The sequence below is a fragment of the Equus asinus genome, chromosome 10, assembly GCF_041296235.1.
Source record: "Equus asinus isolate D_3611 breed Donkey chromosome 10, EquAss-T2T_v2, whole genome shotgun sequence".
Classification (NCBI taxonomy): Eukaryota; Metazoa; Chordata; class Mammalia; order Perissodactyla; family Equidae; genus Equus; species Equus asinus.
The window spans coordinates 95,129,798-95,147,041 of record NC_091799.1 but is presented as its reverse complement, the minus strand read 5'-3'; the positions used below and the strand labels follow the sequence as shown (position 1 = coordinate 95,147,041).

Sequence of the window (17,244 nt, the reverse complement as noted above, 5' to 3'; positions counted from 1 at the left end):
AAAGAACTTCTGGGGGCCACCTGGGTGGCCCAGCAGTTAAGTTCATGTGCTCCGCTTTGGCGGCCTGAGGTTTGCCAGTTCAAATCCTGGGCGTGGACCTAGCATGGCTCATCAAGCCATGCTGTGGCAGGCATCCCACATACAAAGTAGAGGAAGATGGGCATAGGTGTTAACTCAGGGCCTATCTTCCTCAGCAAAAAGAGAAGGATTGGAAAAAAAAAAAAAAAGAGGATTTGCCACAGACGTCAGCTCAGGGCTAATCTTCCTCAAAAAGAAAAAGTAAAGAACTTCTGGTTTTGCTTTTGCATTTCAGCATCTTTGAACTCTCCATAGGTTCTTTACATTTCCTCTTCAAAGGGACATTGTTTTCTCCACCATATTAATTTTTCAGTGTACTGCTCTTCTTCTGCAATCTCCTTAGAGCCTCACTCTTTCCTCTTAGTCTACCTATTGTAATGAGACTAATTTTCCTAAACAATTTTTCCTTTTATGTCACTTGTTCTGTTCAATTATGGTTGTCTGTTGCCCATAAGAGGAAGTTAAAATTCCTCTGCTTGGTTTTCAGTATCTCCCATAACCTCTTTCGCATTCTGCCTATCTCCAATGTGTGGGTTTCCACACCACTAAGCAATTCTCCAACACCAGCTGAGTCTCTTACAATTCAACTCAATGTTGATACTATCTACCTGGAGGTAGTACCAGATCCCACAGGTTGTGACCTGTGCTTCTGACTGACTGGTTATAGATTGGACATTCCATGACCTCAGATTTGATTAATTTTCTAGAACAACTCACAGAACTCAGGAAATCAGTTTACTTAGTAGATTACAAGTTTATTACAAAGGATATTAAAGGATACAAATGAACAGCCAGATGGAGAGATACACAGGGCAAGGTCCAGAAGGGTCCCGAATACAGGAGCTTCTGTCCCTATGGAGTTTAGGGTGTGCCACTCCCTCAGCTAGGATAAACTAGGGCTTTCCAAATGTCACCTCATTACCATAACAAAAGATGCCTTTATCTTTCTCATCATTTAGGAAATTCCAAGGGTTTGGGGAGCTCTGTGCCAGGGATGGGAGGAAGACCAAATGCACATTTCTTATTATAAATCACCATATCACCCTATCCTTTATGATATTCTACTGTTTCTAAATTAAGACACCCCTACTTACAAGGAATTTTTGTGATTTGTTAGGGATGGTAAAAAATACAGTTAACTAATACAATAAAGACAGGGTTAAGTACAATGAAATATAAAGGGCAGTAGGTATTTAAAATAGAGAAATCTCATCAATTAGAGAGATCAGAAAAATTTTCGTTAAGGAGCTGACATTTCAGATGTGTCCAGAAGGAGGGGGGAGATAGAGGATTTCATCTGCAAGTGGAAAAAGTGGAGTGAAACAGGTAGAAGAAATACTGTGGAAAGAGGAAAATAAGGGACATATTTAGGAAGAACACGTCTAGTATGAGTGAAGCATAGGATACAGGTAAAGAAGGGAAAATACAACTAGAAAGTATTAAGCTATCATTGGGTAAAGGGTTGAATTCTAGAGTTTGCTGTTCATTCTTCATTTGATAAACAGTAGGGACTCAAAAAGTGTTTCAGTTTATAAGGGCATCAGAAATAGATCTGGGCCTTGGGCAGAACCAGCAGCAGTATCTGGGTTTGACTGGAAAAATACCAGAAAGGAGCAGGTCTGTAGCCAATAGCTCCTTGGTAAATGCAAGCCGATTAACCAAAGGACCTTTGAGTTAAACTTCTCCGCAGCATATCCAGAGTACTATCTATGTTCATATGTCCAATCTCTGCCGACAGTATTATCAAAAATGTTTATTATCAAATTAATCGTTCTCCTGAAGAATTTAAACTGAGACCGCCTGTGACAAAAAATTTAGATGTGAAAATATTGAAAATTAGAATTCCTTATGGATACTGTGACATAGCCCTTAAGATAGTCCACTTAATTACCAAGCTTTTGAAATTATGGCGCACACTGTTAAAGTAACAGTGCCTACAACGATGTGGTTCCTTTTCAGTCGTGGAAGATGTTGGGATGTTGATCTTTGATAATTACAAATTTTAAAATAAGAAATAATAAGGTCACCTTCGAGTCAATTGATATGTGATCACAATATTCTCTTGTGACAGTTTTACTACTTTCCACACTCCTATATTGCAGTGACAACTTGGTTTTTAAAAGGAAAACTATAAAGGGGATTGGATTAGTTGAGGTTAACTTTTGGGGGTAACAAATATAGAATATAAAACATACATTTATTTATTAAATGGTTTCCAATTTCTATGAATTCTGTGTTCCTAAAAAATGTTAAGTAAAGCATTAAGATTTTCAATAAACAATTTTAAAACATTTTACTACCTCTTCGTTTTTGGATATCTAGATATGCAAAGTTTTTTTCTCAAATTAACAAGGAATTGGAATTTACAGCAAAACCTGATTATTACAGCATTTGGAACAACATAGATCAGCTGGTTTCTGGATTTTTTTTAAAAAAATCTAAATCAAATAAAATCAGTCTTCAATATTTAGTGAAATTCTGTTAAACTATTTAAAATTATGATCATTCTTTTAAAGAGAAATTCTTTTTTCTTTTTTAAAAGATTGGCACCTAAGCTAACAACTGTTGCCAATCTTCTTTTTTTTTTCTTTTTCTGCTTTTTATCTCCCCAACCCCCCCCCGTACACAGTTGTATATCTTAGTTGCAGGCCCATCTAGTTGTGGATGTGGGACGCCGCCTCAACGTGGCCTGACGAGCGGTGCCATGTCTGCGCCCAGGATCCGAACCCTGGGCCACTGCAGGAGAGCACGTGAACTTAACCACTCAGCCACGGAGCCAGCCCCTCTTAATATATAAAAAGAAAACCAAAAATATTAGATAATGTGACATATTGGAAAGAGAATAGTCTTTGCGGTCAAACTGGCTTTTCCCATTACTAGCCATGTGACTTCCGATAATTCATTTAACCCTGTCCTTCGGAAAAATGCTCTTAACACAACTTACTTGTAGAGTCATGAGGATTATGCATGATCCTAACTGTAATTGAATGTTTTCTACTATTAGACCAAGGATTGGCAAACGTTTCCTATAAAGGGCCAGATCGTGAATATTTTAGGCTTTTTAGGCCTATGGTGTCTGTCACAACTATTCAACTTTTCTGTTATAGCATCAAAGCAAGACAGTACATAAATGAGTATGGCTATATTCTAATAAAACTTTATTTATGGATGCTGAATTTTAAGTTTCATATATTTTTCATATCATGAAATATTGTGATTTTTTTCCAACTATTTAAAAATGTGAAAAATCATTCTTAGCTGGTATTCCATACAAAAACAGGTGGCAAGCCAGATTTGGCCCACAGGCCACAGTTTGCTACCCCCAGTCTTAAAAATTTAATCCTTACAACATACTATAAAGTAGGTGCTATGTCTTAATTTTATAGATGAAGGAAACAGGTACAGAGGTGTTAGGTGACTTACTCAAGAGTCCCACATCCAGTAAGTGTTAGAACCATTAAAAATGATTAGTGTAGAACCTCACATGTGGTCCAGTCAACTGAAAGAGATGTTTTTGCAACACTTTTCATCCTTTTATTCCACAGCATTTATTGGATTATGAAGCCAATATAGTGCTAGACCCATTAAAAGAAACTTAGAGTTTTCTTGTAAGTAGGTACTTGTGGATTGACTTTAATGTTTAAAAAGAAGGCTTAGTTGAAACACAGGTAGGAAAAAAATCACTATTTTGGTTTTATATAGCTTTTTTCCCCCCAGAGTGCTTCACTTTTTTTTTCATTCATTCTCAAAACATCCCTGTGTGACAGGATAAGAATTAGCTTCCTAATTTTGATTGGGAAAACTGAGGTGGTGGTTTGGGGATGTTATGTGACTTTGACAATTGTGTCTCAAGGCCATGAGATTAACATCAGAACCAGAACTCATATTTCCAACATTCCATCCTAACTTAAATGCTGCAGTGGAAATGGAGGAATAATACACAAAAATATGGTTCTGAAACTTTCTAACTTCATCACAATACAAATGACATATGACAACAGTAGTTTAGTAAGAGTTTTCAGAATAACCTCCTCTCTTGTAACTAACAGAGCTGCAGCAGTGTAAAGAACCACAACAACCTAAATTGTAAACAGGAAAGGAAAATGTTTACATCTGTTTAAGTGTATATTTGCTCTTGCCCAAAATCAGTAGTATGCCAGCATTTGCCATTTTTTAAAAAAGGAAGAAAGTTGCACTTATTTCAAATAAAAGATTGAGATGCCTAAATATGTTGAGGATGTTTGCCAACTGCAAAAGCTTATAAAAGTTTCGTTTCTTAGTATTCTACTAAACTGGGGATGGGGCATCTTTTAAAAAATCACTTTTTAAGATTTTTAGGATAAGGAAAAAGCAAAGATGTTTCAGAATGAGAATATAGACACTTCTTTAAGCCTGGATTGACCTTCCAAAGCAAACTGGAACTTTTTGAGTCCTGCTTTACTGTTTCAGATCAAAATGCATGATCAATGTATGCTATTCCCACTGTATGGTTTTGCTCAACATTTTCTAAAGGAAGTGAGCAAAACATTTTTCTACAACTCCTCTATAATTAAAAAAAAAAAATCCATGCTTCACATTTTAATGACTGCATAAATTCTCATGAGAAGGGAATTGTAGTCTCCTACTGTGCAGGATCAATCACAGGGTTTATTGTTACTGTATCCTAAAACCAGAAAAAGGACTACATATAATGCCCTGTCTCCTCAAAGACCACACACACACACACAACAAAAACCCTCAACATCCCTATGTATGTTTGAATTAAGAGTACCATTATGGCATTGTGTAAATTTGTAATCACATATATTCTTGAACAAATGATATTGAAGTGCATATAAGGTGATAATGTACTGTCCATGGAAAGCTTCTATGTCTCCTCCATACAATAGTAACACATTTTTATACCCTACCACCCTCCCCATCTCCAAAGCCCTTTTAATTTATAGTTTATAACATTTGATTCTAGCTTTATTGTTCATACCATCGACTCTCGAGTTTATCTTCTAGTAGGATTTTCCAGTTACTTGTAACACATTCTTTAATTACTTGGATTATTTAACTTCTTGTTTTCCAGTCAATGAAGAAATTGAAATGACCTTTAAAGTTTTTGACTTCATGGCCAAGAACATTTTTTAAATGAAGAAACACACGTTAAAAAAAAGAATCCTGATAACTATTTTATAAATATGTGACTGTATTTTTCTTCATGTCCAGAAACTCTTATTGAATAAGATTCAGATATATTCCTCCCAAACCCACACAGTTCGTAGATCTAACATCAGGTTTTCATTTGTACCAAAATGGGCAAGATAATGAAGGCACAGGCTCACTTTGTATTCATAAAGGACATCAAACACAGTCATGAGGCACTAATGACATATAAGCATAGTCATCACGAAAAGCAAGTGTTCAAAGTCTTCAGTAACTTCTCTCCCTTTAACGTTTGGCAAAATTCAGTCTAGATATTTTAATACCTCAGAAAAATAAATAAATAAGAGGTGCTACATTAAAATGTCAGATTACCTATAATTAGTCTTTAGAAATACAACGAAAGGGATAAAATGAAGGGAGGGGGCCAGAGATTTCCTGTATTCTTGGATTATCCTTCCTGTCTGAGGGTCTCAGGTGTCTGTATGCATCTGTAGAAATGCCAGCTGTACCTGAAGATTGAAGAGATTGTTGGTAGTTGCTGACATGGTCCCTCAACACCATTAAAAGTTTATATGACAAAAACGAAATTAGCTTGATTTATGCTCTTTAGTCCTTTGTTAAAAACCTAAGTCAAATTTGGTTATTTAAAGGTGATCTAAAAAGTTTAAAATAAAGGAAAAATATATTCTAGCTTCCCAATAAGAAACAGATTACATATTTAGACTTCAATGGCAAATAAATACAATTTAAAGCCAAGCAAGTTTCTCTCCTGTAGGGGAGTCTAGACCGACTACAAAAACAGTTACTGTTTCTCTACTGCTGATGACCACAGCACTCACACAGCCTACTAGGAACTAGTTTCACAATTTTAATGAGAGACTTTTTCTATGACATAATATGAAAGATGAGGGTTTAGCCTAGGTCTGAGCAGGCAGAATAGATCTGCACCCAAAATATCCCTATTACAAATACATGACAATTGAACAACAAAACACAGCCCAATCTGTTTACATCAAAATCACCATCGATGTGATATATAATTACTTGCTTTCTATGAGTTAATACCACTCAATGCAAGACTAGAGCTGGCAGTCAATGGAGCATGCCATTTACAAGTAAGCCTAAGTCTATAACTGCAGAAATAACATGGAAATGTATCAGCCTATCCAAAGTAGTTAAATATATTTTTTAAAATTTTCCTAGGAAATTAATTTTGATAGTATTTCCCAAGTCCTTCAACTAAAGATATCTTGATAGTTTTTGTCTTTTTACAGCAAAATCTACCAAAAATTTTTAACTATTTCCAAGTATTAGGAACAAAGGAGCTGATACAGCATGTATTCACAATTAATTGTTAATATTTCAGTGAGTTACAATAAACTTTTTGCATGCTTGAAAAATTAACTGTAAAGAAAAAATAAGGAATACTTATAGGAGGATCTCAATAATTTGGTGGGGTTTTTTTGCTTTAAAAACAACCCCTAATTTTCATCTCTGACAACACAGTGTGTGTGTGTGTGTGTGTGTGTGTGTATATAAAGTTCATTTCCATGCCTATTACATAAAAATAACTCAGAAATATCAATCTATCAGTGTCAGCTGATATATATCCAATTAATTCACCGCAGAAGGGAAAATAAAACCAAAAAGAATCTAAAGTAATCAGTAAAGCTCACAGTTCAAAAAATTTTTGTTTTTTTTTTTTGCTTGTTTGAAATTTTTTGGTAGTTTATCTGTGCTCTGTTGTACAAGTTGATCCCCAGGCTAATGGCCTCCGAGGAGATTAGACAGGAAGCCTGCAGCCTTCTTATTTTGCTGTGCTTCTGCTTCCTGGTCTTGTGAAAGTCCCAATTCACTCTCAATTTGATCGAGCTCTGACTGGTCAAGGAGTTCAAAGTCATCACCTTCCTCAGTATCTGTGTCTTCTCCTGGGCCGGGTGCAGCCTGGGAAAGTGCTTGCTGTGCGCCCCCCAGCTGGTCTTTGATAGCAGCCGTCACAGCAGCTGTGATGACATCCCCAGCCAGGTTGCTCATCAAGTGAAAGGTTTGGTCACTGCTCAGAGGAAGGGTGAGCCCAGCTGTGGACTGCCTCTCTTTGCTCGGTCTGAGACTGCTGTCCAACTGTTCCTTTTTTCTCTTGAGCTCAGCGGGCAGGCCAAGGCTTAATTCATCTTCATCATTTGTTCCCATGCCATTTTCTAGAGATGGAAAATCTGAAAGGTCTCGAGAGAAAACTTCCTCACTAGGTCGGTCAAGATCTGTGAAATGTATAACAGAAGTTTGAAGCATAAGTACCGTAATAAATTTTAAATTAAAGAGCTGTCTAAAAGATATCTGATTTTAATCTGAACCCTCTGGGCAACCTTGGTATTCATCCAGCCTCCCGTTTCAGGTTAAATCAATTTAACCACATATTGGACCCCTCCCAAATCTGGGACACTGTTCCTCCACAAATACACAAACACTACATGCCCCCGCTCCCGAGTCTTTAGCTTTCCTCTTAAGCACAAAACAGTGTATATAATGACTTAATATTCAACCTGTCTCGTGTTAGCTTGAAGCTTTGACTAATGTTTAAATGTTTACCATAAACAAAAATTTTATCCTCCCCATGGGGAGGGAATTAGCTTAAGCCAATGTGGATATGTATGATCACAAAGTAAAAAATATTTCAATGGGAATTTTTCATGGATTCTGGTAGAGCAGATGGTGAATGAATATTATCTAGCCTCAGCATTTTCATCCATGGAGACCTATTTGACTATCTGTGACCTGTGTTTGTTTAAAGCAATGAACTTAAAAGAGGCTACTCCTTCTATTCCATATTCAATCTAAGAGCTTATGGAAGCATTTGGCTTTCCAGAAATATAGCTGAAATTGCCCATACCATTTTAATCAAACTCGCATCCTGAATATATCCTATAGGAACACTTTAAAATTTGGGACATTTAAAAGCAACATCAGATTAGTACACAGTGATTTTATTGTTTTTCACTTTTCATAGAAAATCTTTTAGTTAACTTTTTACAACAGTGATTTGAAATCTTCAATGTATTTTTAATGAAAAGCCTCATTTGTGGAGTAGATTATTGTTGTCCCCTTTGTTGAGTAAATCTGAGATGAGATGCTTAAAAACAAAGTGTTTGTTATCCTGGTCTCGTCGATATTTAGAGCTTGTAGAGCTTCAGCAGACTTCAGTGATCCTGTTCTAAAACACTTTAAAGATGTGGAAATTGAGGTCCACAGAAATTATGTCACCTGTTCAAGGTCACACAGTTAACTAATGACAAAGGCAAGACTACATTTGGGTCTCCCAATCTCCAAACCTATCTTCTTTCAAACCTTGCCCAGCCTCCCTCCTTCCTCTTGAAAAAAAGATGTGTGCTTGCTTGTGAAAATACATATACAACAATTTATTCCTAATCCTCCATTATAAACTGCTCATATTTTCAGTATATAGCTAAAAAGACTTGAAATAATCCAATGAGAGCAGCAAAAGGTAAGTTACTGCACAAGAACTGTCTCAATTTATTTTAAATTGTATTTAACCTAATTATAAAACAAGCCTTTTTTTGTTTGGTTGGGTTTTTGTTTGTTTAAACTAACTTTGAGGAAGAACATTGGAAACTTGGGAGTCCGATTTGAATTCGGAGAAGCTGCCCTCCATGTTCCCGTCTCTTTCAATGAGGACCAGCCCTGGACACGGGGAATTAACTTCTCTCTCTCCTCCTCCCATTATCTATAAACAATGCCACCAGACATTTCAGAAGTTAACTTTTTTGACTGTTAATTATTTGTTTTCAAAATAAAGGCAGATTTGGACATGGACTGGCTTAAGTTTTTCTCTCTTTTTTTGCGGGGGGCGGTTCATTAATTTTATACACTTGTGTTCCCACATAATTCTTTAAACTACAGACTAAGAGGAATTGGTAAGCACCTTCATATTTGTAAAATCTAATGGTAAATTTTATGTTCTGTGATGTCAGAAATAGTAATCATCTTACTGTATCTCCAGGACTTTAGCACAATGCCTGATACATAGTAAATTCTTTTTTTTTTAATTTTATTACAGTAACATTGGATTATAACATTATATAGCTTTCAGATGTACATTGTAATATATTTCAAAATCTGTGTAGATTACATCATGTTCACCACCCAAAAACTAATTATAGTCCATCACCACACATGTGAGTCTAATCACCCCTTTTGCCCTCCCAACTCTTAAATAATAGCTTTTGAGATATAATTCATATACGATAAAGTACTTTTAAAGTGTACAGGTCAGTGGTTTTTAATATAGACACAAAGCTGTACAATCATCACCACTATCTAATTCTAGAACATTTTCATCACTCCAAAAAGAAACTCATACTAATTACCAGTCATCACCATTCCCTCTTCCCCTAGCCCCTAGGAGCCACTAATCTACTTTCCATCTATTTGGATTTGCCTATTCTGGACATTTCATATAAATGGAGTTATACAATATGTGGACTTGTGGGTCTGGCTTCTTTCACTTAGCCTAATGTTTTCGAGGTTCACCCATGTAGCGAGTATCAGTACTTCCTTTTGGTAACCAAGCGATATCCATTGTACGGATATACCACACTGTGTTTATCCATTCAGCAGTTAACAGAGTTAAATATTTTTGCATGCACTCATAATAATAAAAATAAGGGTATCTAGAAATGTGAGCATACCATCAGAAGTGTCTGTCTGTGGAGTGTATCCTTCTGAAAGGTTGAAGGTCCCATTGTCAGTCCAGGAGACCTCGGACACGTCTGTGTCAGACACAGACAACTCTTTGGCAGCGACCGTGAGGCTAATCTGTGTTAACATAAACACCGGTGGCACATTTTAAGCTTCTGTGGAAAATCTTTTGCAAACTCCATTCTAACACAAAAAATGTCAGAATAATAAAAACCAGATGAGTATTTTCCTTTTGAAATTGTTCAATCATCTTAGAGAAACAGGAGGGTTCTATTAGGAAAATCATTCAGCCTTAGTGCATGTAAATAAACGTACAGTCAAACCACACAGGAAGAAATTGAAAACTAAACAAAAAATACCTTAGGACAAAGAGCTGAAAAGTCTAATTCACTGTCATCTTTGTGACTTTTTTCTTTATCTGCTTCTGTTGAGAAAAAATGTGGACGCTTTCAGTTTCCTGGCCCGCTTAGACACAGTGTATTTTATCCATTATATATCCTTACCCCCATTCCTCATATTCTCCAATGCCTCCATATAATTAAATGTTTGCATATAACAAGTTTCACATATTTGCAAATGTTTGATTTCCAAGGGAAATGGTCCACATCAGTGGTTCTCATGGTGTGGCCCCTGAACGAGCAGCGTCAGCACCGCCAATGTGTACTTTTTAGAAACGCAAATCCTTGGGTCTTACCCTAGACCTACTGAATCTGAAACTCTGAGGTAGGGTCCAGAAATCTATCCTTTAATAAGCCCTCTAGGGCAATTGTGATGCTTGCTATAGTTTGAGAATCTATAAAGTCATAGGCAAAGTTAAAAAGTGAAAAATGACCACATTGGTTTTTCCTTTATTTTTTTTTCCTTGTCCTGTTCTTTCACTCCCCTCTTAATATGGTTCTCACACTCTTAGCCCTCCCTGTGTCATTTTTTATTTGCAGTAGTCCACCCCAAAATAAAACAATTTTAAAAAGTAAATCATAAATAGCAAATATAAAATTGTTGAATCCTTTTCTCCTTCCCCTGACAATTTGGATTAAAAAGTCAATTTATTGTACGTTTGAGAAAAGATAAAACCCAAAATAGGAAAAGGCTATGTTACAACGTAGTAAAAGGCTAAAACACCCTGAAATGTATGGAAAGTGATTTCATCATAAATAGCCCATGAATGTCTCATTTCATGCATGGAATCTAAAATTCAAACTTTACCTACCAGATCTCTCACGTTTCTTCTGATTGATATATTCTCCAATTCCAAAATCTAGTTTCAGCAGAAGTGATTTGATTTTGCTGTATATTTTTTGTCCAATATCATTACACTTAAAAAGTGGACACAAAAATGCACACAGTACTGAAACATAAGAAGGAAGAGAATGTAGGTAAAATGACCTTCCTTTCAGAAGGCTACATCTTAGTATTTCACAAAAATATTTCAGTTCCCCTACTGTCAAAAAGAAGTTTTTTTCTCAGGGAAATGCCTTTGTCAAATAAGTTCATAATTTCTATTCTTCTCCCTGCAATGAAAACATTTTCTCCTACACACACACCCACGCTTATAGTTATTGTTTTCAAAGACTTACAATTAGATCAATTCCCCCACTTCAATCCTTTTACCCTCAAAATGTATATACAAAGATTCATGCTTTCCAGACAACAGTTCTGGATTAAAATCTCAACTCTACTTATTTGTTAAGTGCATTTTCACCATAGGAAAGTTATTACTAATCTATTAGCCTCTCATCAGTAATATTGGGATAATATTGTGAAGATACCGGGATAACACTGTTGTAGTGAAGAATGAATGAGATGAACGCAAACCACCTGAATAAAGCCTTGCCTGTATTAGATCCTCCTTCACTGGTTCTCTTCTCCTTTGCTTCCTAAACAAGGCAGATCAAGAGGCCAATATTCTATATGAGTTACATTTGGGAGAATGGATGAGCTTGGACCATTGGCCATTTGTGTTATGCATTAGGAATACAAAAAGAAATGAAGATTGCCACACTGAATGCATTGTATTCTCTACTGTTTATTTCTTCATTGTTGTTAGGAAATGTGCCCATTTACCCTTTAAATAGGAGTTGCAAACTCAAATATCTGTAGAAGCCAAGGAGATAGTTGATGTAAGAAAAATAGGGAAATATGAGGGTTAATTAAGTGAAGAGAGCTCACCACTCCGGCACCAGATTTTCACATTTTTCAGGAGAAGCAGGAGATCTACGTTTTTTTTTTTTTTTACAGCATTTTTGAGTTATAGTTGACATACAATAAATTGCACATAAAGTGAACAATTTGATAAGTTTTCAAATATGCATACAACTAAGAAAACCTCACCACAATCAAGATAGTGAACATATCTACCACCCTTACAAGTTTCCTCATATTTCTGTTAATCCTTCACTCTTGCCTTTCCCCGACCCCACCTACCTCATCCCCATTGATCTGCTCTGTCACTAAAGATAAGTTTGCATTATATATAAATGGAATCATACAGTATATACTCTTTTTTATCTAGCTTCTCCCGCTCAATCTAATTATTTTGAGATTTATCTAGATTGGTGCATGTATTAATTTTTCAGTGCTGAGTAGTAATCCATTGTATGGATATCCAGTTTGTTTATCCATACATCTGTTGACGGACATAAGAAGTGTGTTCCATTTTTGGCTACTACAAATAAAGCTGCTATGAACATTCATTTACAAGTCCCTGTGTAGATATATGCTTTCATTTCTCCAGCTGTGGAATGGCTGGGTCATATAGTAGTTTTTAAAAAACTGCCAAACTGTTATCCAAAGTGGCTGTACCATTCTACCTACCCACCAACAGTATGTGAAAATTCCAGTTCTCCACACCCTTGCTAATACTTGATACAGTCAGAATTTTTAATTTTAACAATTCTGGTGAAGGTACAATGGTATCTTATTGTGGTTTTAATTATTTTTTGAGCCAAAGAACACACACAAGGATAAAGTAATTAGTGTTTTTGTGGAGGGTGGAAGTACAGCTTATTTATTGACACAATTTAAAATAAAATTAAGCACTGCCTTTTGGCAAGTATTCTTCCAATTTAAAAATATAAACACGTCTCTAGGAAAAGGAGAAACTTTGTACCGCAGGAAATTAAAGAATAATTAACCTGCTTCATAATTAAGAACTCATTTCTCTCTTCCAAACTATGAAAGGTCTTGGGACGATTAAATGATACCATATGCATCACGTCAATTAGCCAAATGTCCTACTATACTTACACAGTAGATAGCTGAGTATAACCCCAGGAACATAACTTCCCAAGACTGTAAAAAATGTGCACACACTGCAGACCAGGAGACAAAACTAGAAACAAGAAATAACATGTGACCGTTATGCTTAAGATGAAGACACTTTAGAGCACAGGAAACACACACAATTATTTATATGTAATCTATCACATTATGATAAATGTTTTTCAAATCGTGTTCTTTAGCACTTAGATCTGGGTAATGATGCTCTGTTCAACCAGTCTTCGTCCACTTAAACACTTAGTAACAATCATTTTGAGGTTCCATAAGTTAATTTTTGGCACAGAGGACAAAATCTCCCATTAATCATGCCTGTAGCTATATTACTGCTAGATGCAAGAAAAGCAAAGAGCAACATGTCACCAGAAACTTCTTTTACTCAGGATCACTCACTGAAAATAATGCAGCCTGGTAAATAAATCTACAAGTTCAAACTACTTTTAGAAGCCCATTGAAATTCATAAACAGAGCAAAACATGTTAGAGAAATTAGAGGCATTTATAAAAACATAATGGTAATTTGCACAGCTGATAAGCTGCTGGGATAAATCTCTTGGCCATTACTATCCTCCTCATAACCATAACCCTCCCTCAAAGTGACCTCACTTATAGGTGACCTAGAAACCAGATGCGAATGATATGAAATTCCTACAGTAAAATGTGATTATATTCCTTCCCTCTGTCAGGTATGACCAAAAAAATCTTGATTATTTTAAGAAATTTAAACATCAAGACAGATAAATTCTCCCATAAAGTCTTCACTTGTGTCCACACTATAGGCTTAAAAGTAAACTACCCTCCTGACTTTGTTTTATCTTTAAATTATGGTATTAAACTGATAAGCAAAGAAAATTCATTACGGGAATTTAAAAAAGACACATGAGGAAAGGACAGATAATTCTGATCAATAATTGATTAAGAGAAACAACAAAGGAGTCTAAAATTCAGATTAACTTTGATTTTTCATTCTTTGGCACAGGGTTAATAGTCAAAGGGAGAATAGATGAACTTGTGGAACACAGCTAAGAGCTATTTCTGAAACAGCAGGGGCCCTTGAAGAATATGGAATTCTGGTAGTAAAATGGAAGAGGAAAGACCATAAAAGTTGACAGAATAAATGTCTATAAAATCATTACTATATCTGGAATTCAGTTTTGCAAAGGGATTTCATATTACCCACCAAATTTGCGGCATCATTATCTTAAACTAATTGACTTGGGGCACGTTAGTGCAATCCAGTGCAGAAGTTTTAGGTTTAGAATCTTCTAAAAATGTGTTTAATCATTTCAGTAAAATAGGCATCAAAAATGTAATCTCCCCTCCCCACCATATGGGGTCTATTCTAAAGATCTATTCTAAAGACCATCTTCAGTGATTAAAAAAAATCCATCTATATACAATGTTGCCATTTTAATATGCTCAAAATGTGTCCAAGCATAGTTCCATTATTACTAAATTGAAGTAAAGAGATGGCATGTACATGGTAGAACAAGAGGGATTTTTAAACGCTGTCATTCCTAGGCTCTTGAGTCCAACTATAGGTGGGCATTCAAGAGACTTGAACGTAACACTGGAAGGAAAAGTGTATGATGGTGGCTCTCACCTCATCCATCTATCAAGATTGCAAGTGAAGCTGCCTCTACCCACAAAAATACTTCAAGTGTGTGCACTTCCCCACACAATCCCTGTCTAACCACTTAGGACTCTTCTCCTCACCGGTTTTCACCTTCATTGGAAAAATACTCATTCCATTTACATAATCATTATAAATGTTTTTGCCAAAAGTTTCCTTTTTAAATAAATCGTGTAAGAATCTCCACGTTTTAGACTGAAAGTGAGACTCATTATCTCCAAAAGCACCCTCAAAGGACTACATGTTCAGTTCATCTCCCTTTGACTTCAGAACCAGGCTAAATATTATAAACTGGAATTCCTTAAGATATTTATTTCTCCTTGTTATGGCAAATAAGACCAATCAGTGAGCTAGATAAATATGTATAAAATAAAAAACCAATCCAATTTCAAAATATGAGGTTGAGGATTTTCTAGCATTAATACACTAATGTTTCTGAACCTTGCTGATAATCAGCTTCTATGGCATGTGTTCCTGGTATAGTCTATTCTGAAGTGGAGAACACTTACAAGCTCATAAAATAAGTTAATTCATTTGTTTTCAAGTTTATTGCACATTTTAAAGCACATACAGTAATTTTGCTCCCCTGGAAAACTTGCCTTGCCAGGGCTCTGCTGTTTAAAAAGAGACATTTCTTGAAGAAATAGGCTGAAATTCATCCATGACTCTGCAAAACACTGGCTGAGCCTGGCTCTTTCATCTGGTTTGGAATTGACGACTTCCCAGCTAAAGAGAGAAAAGAAAAAAATTTTAACTAAACTTTAGATGATTCATTCAACATTCACTGCTTTAGCAAATATTCATTGCGCACCAACCATCGGCCACACTCTCTGGAAAAGCCTTGTGAATGCAGACGTGAACAAGCCAGATACCCACCTAATGAAGCTCTCACACCAAGAGAAGAGATACGGTTAAACAGCTAGCTACACAACTATCCAGCTACAACAAGGGACAAGTGAGCAAGAAGCACAGGGTGGCGGCTTTGGGACATCTTTTCTGAAGAAACCACTTTAACCTAAAATCTGGATTAGCAGGCGTTTACCATAAGGGCTCGGAGAGTTCCAGAAAGAACAATGTACAACATAAGCAGAGGTCCAGGAGGGAGAAGGAGCTAGAAGCACTACTCTTTTGAGCTCTAGCACGGCTCTGCCACAGTGAACCAGCAGAGTAAAACTGCATGAAGTGGGAAGATCGGAAGGGACTGAGATCGTACAGGGCTTTGTAGGACTACTTAGAAACGTTCTGAACCTTAAAGATAGGGAAGCCACAGTGCTTTGAGAGAAACCTTGGCATTAATCTTATCAACTCCAACAGTACATTTTCAGTATGTACTATGATTGGTCAGCTCTACAGAAAACTGCTAAACTCAACAGGATCTCACAGTACCTCATATTTTCTAGAGTAACTTTTCCCCATCTCATCACAGAATGTGCTGAATGTGACCCATGGGCCGGGCAATACGCTGTGTGTCCTTGCCTCATTTTTCCACAGGAAGCTCAGTGAGCTAAAAAGTAACAAGTGCTCCAGGAAGAAGACACATGCAAATACAGGGCATTCCCTAAAATTACAATGACATGAAGTTCAAATTCCACTCTTGCAATCCTAACTCATCACAAAAATTTACCAGTTCAGACAGGCTCTGTTAAGGGCCCCCAAGTTCATTCATTTCATAGATAATTATTAGTGCCTACTACGTTGAAGGCACTATCATAGAGCTAAGGATATGGCAATAAACTAAACAAACATTTCTAGTAGAAGACAGGGATTATCAGTGACCTATCATCTGAGCTATGATTGCAAGGGTATCAAGGTACGACTGATCTCTGGATTCAAGTTCAGTAGTCTACCCTGGTCCTTAGAGGCTCAACTAAGCAAAAACTGTGTACACATGGATTCTGGTTTTGTTGGGGGGGGCCGGTTTGTAGGGAAAGATTCACCCTGAGCTAACATCATTGCCAATCATCTTCTTTTTTTTCCCTCCCCAAAGCCCCAGTGCATGGCTGTATATCTAGTTGTAAGTCCTTCTAGTTCTATATGAGCTGCTGCCACAGCATGGCAACTCACAGATGGGTGGTGTGGTTCTGCAACAGGCCACCGAAGTGGTGACAGCGCTGAACTTTAACCACTAGGCCATCAGGGCTGGCTTGAGATTCTGTTACTTTTTAATATACTTTAAATACTAAGGCGATTTGTATATTAAATAATGAAAATTCCTATTTAATATAAATTTTAATTTAAGTTTAAATGAGTACAACAGCATTAAAAAAGAAGAAAAAAATTCATTTTCCTTCCTCTTTGTTCTATCAGCTTCCACTGATGCTCTGCCAGAGAGTCACTGAGCTACCAGTTGTCCAGGCTGATGCTATGCTTCTAGATAGACATTCGCCAGATGAT

General features: G+C 36.5%; 1 protein-coding gene across 2 annotated transcripts in view; it reads right to left on the bottom strand.

Annotated features, from left to right (window-relative positions):
* Nucleotides 1–5,252: 5,252 nt before the first annotated feature.
* RETREG1 (reticulophagy regulator 1) overlaps nt 5,253–17,244 on the bottom strand; it is a 125,280-nt gene continuing 113,288 nt past the window's right edge. For both annotated transcript variants that reach the window (XM_044779472.2, XM_014837349.3), the window contains 6 exons: nt 15,450–15,576; nt 13,189–13,273; nt 11,153–11,290; nt 10,302–10,366; nt 9,933–10,059; nt 5,253–7,487 (listed from right to left, as the gene is read on the bottom strand). In XM_044779472.2, coding sequence (XP_044635407.1) covers nt 6,994–7,487; nt 9,933–10,059; nt 10,302–10,366; nt 11,153–11,290; nt 13,189–13,273; nt 15,450–15,576 — 1,036 coding nt within the window. In that variant the 3' untranslated portion in view covers nt 5,253–6,993. The remainder of the gene's footprint in view (nt 7,488–9,932; nt 10,060–10,301; nt 10,367–11,152; nt 11,291–13,188; nt 13,274–15,449; nt 15,577–17,244) is intronic.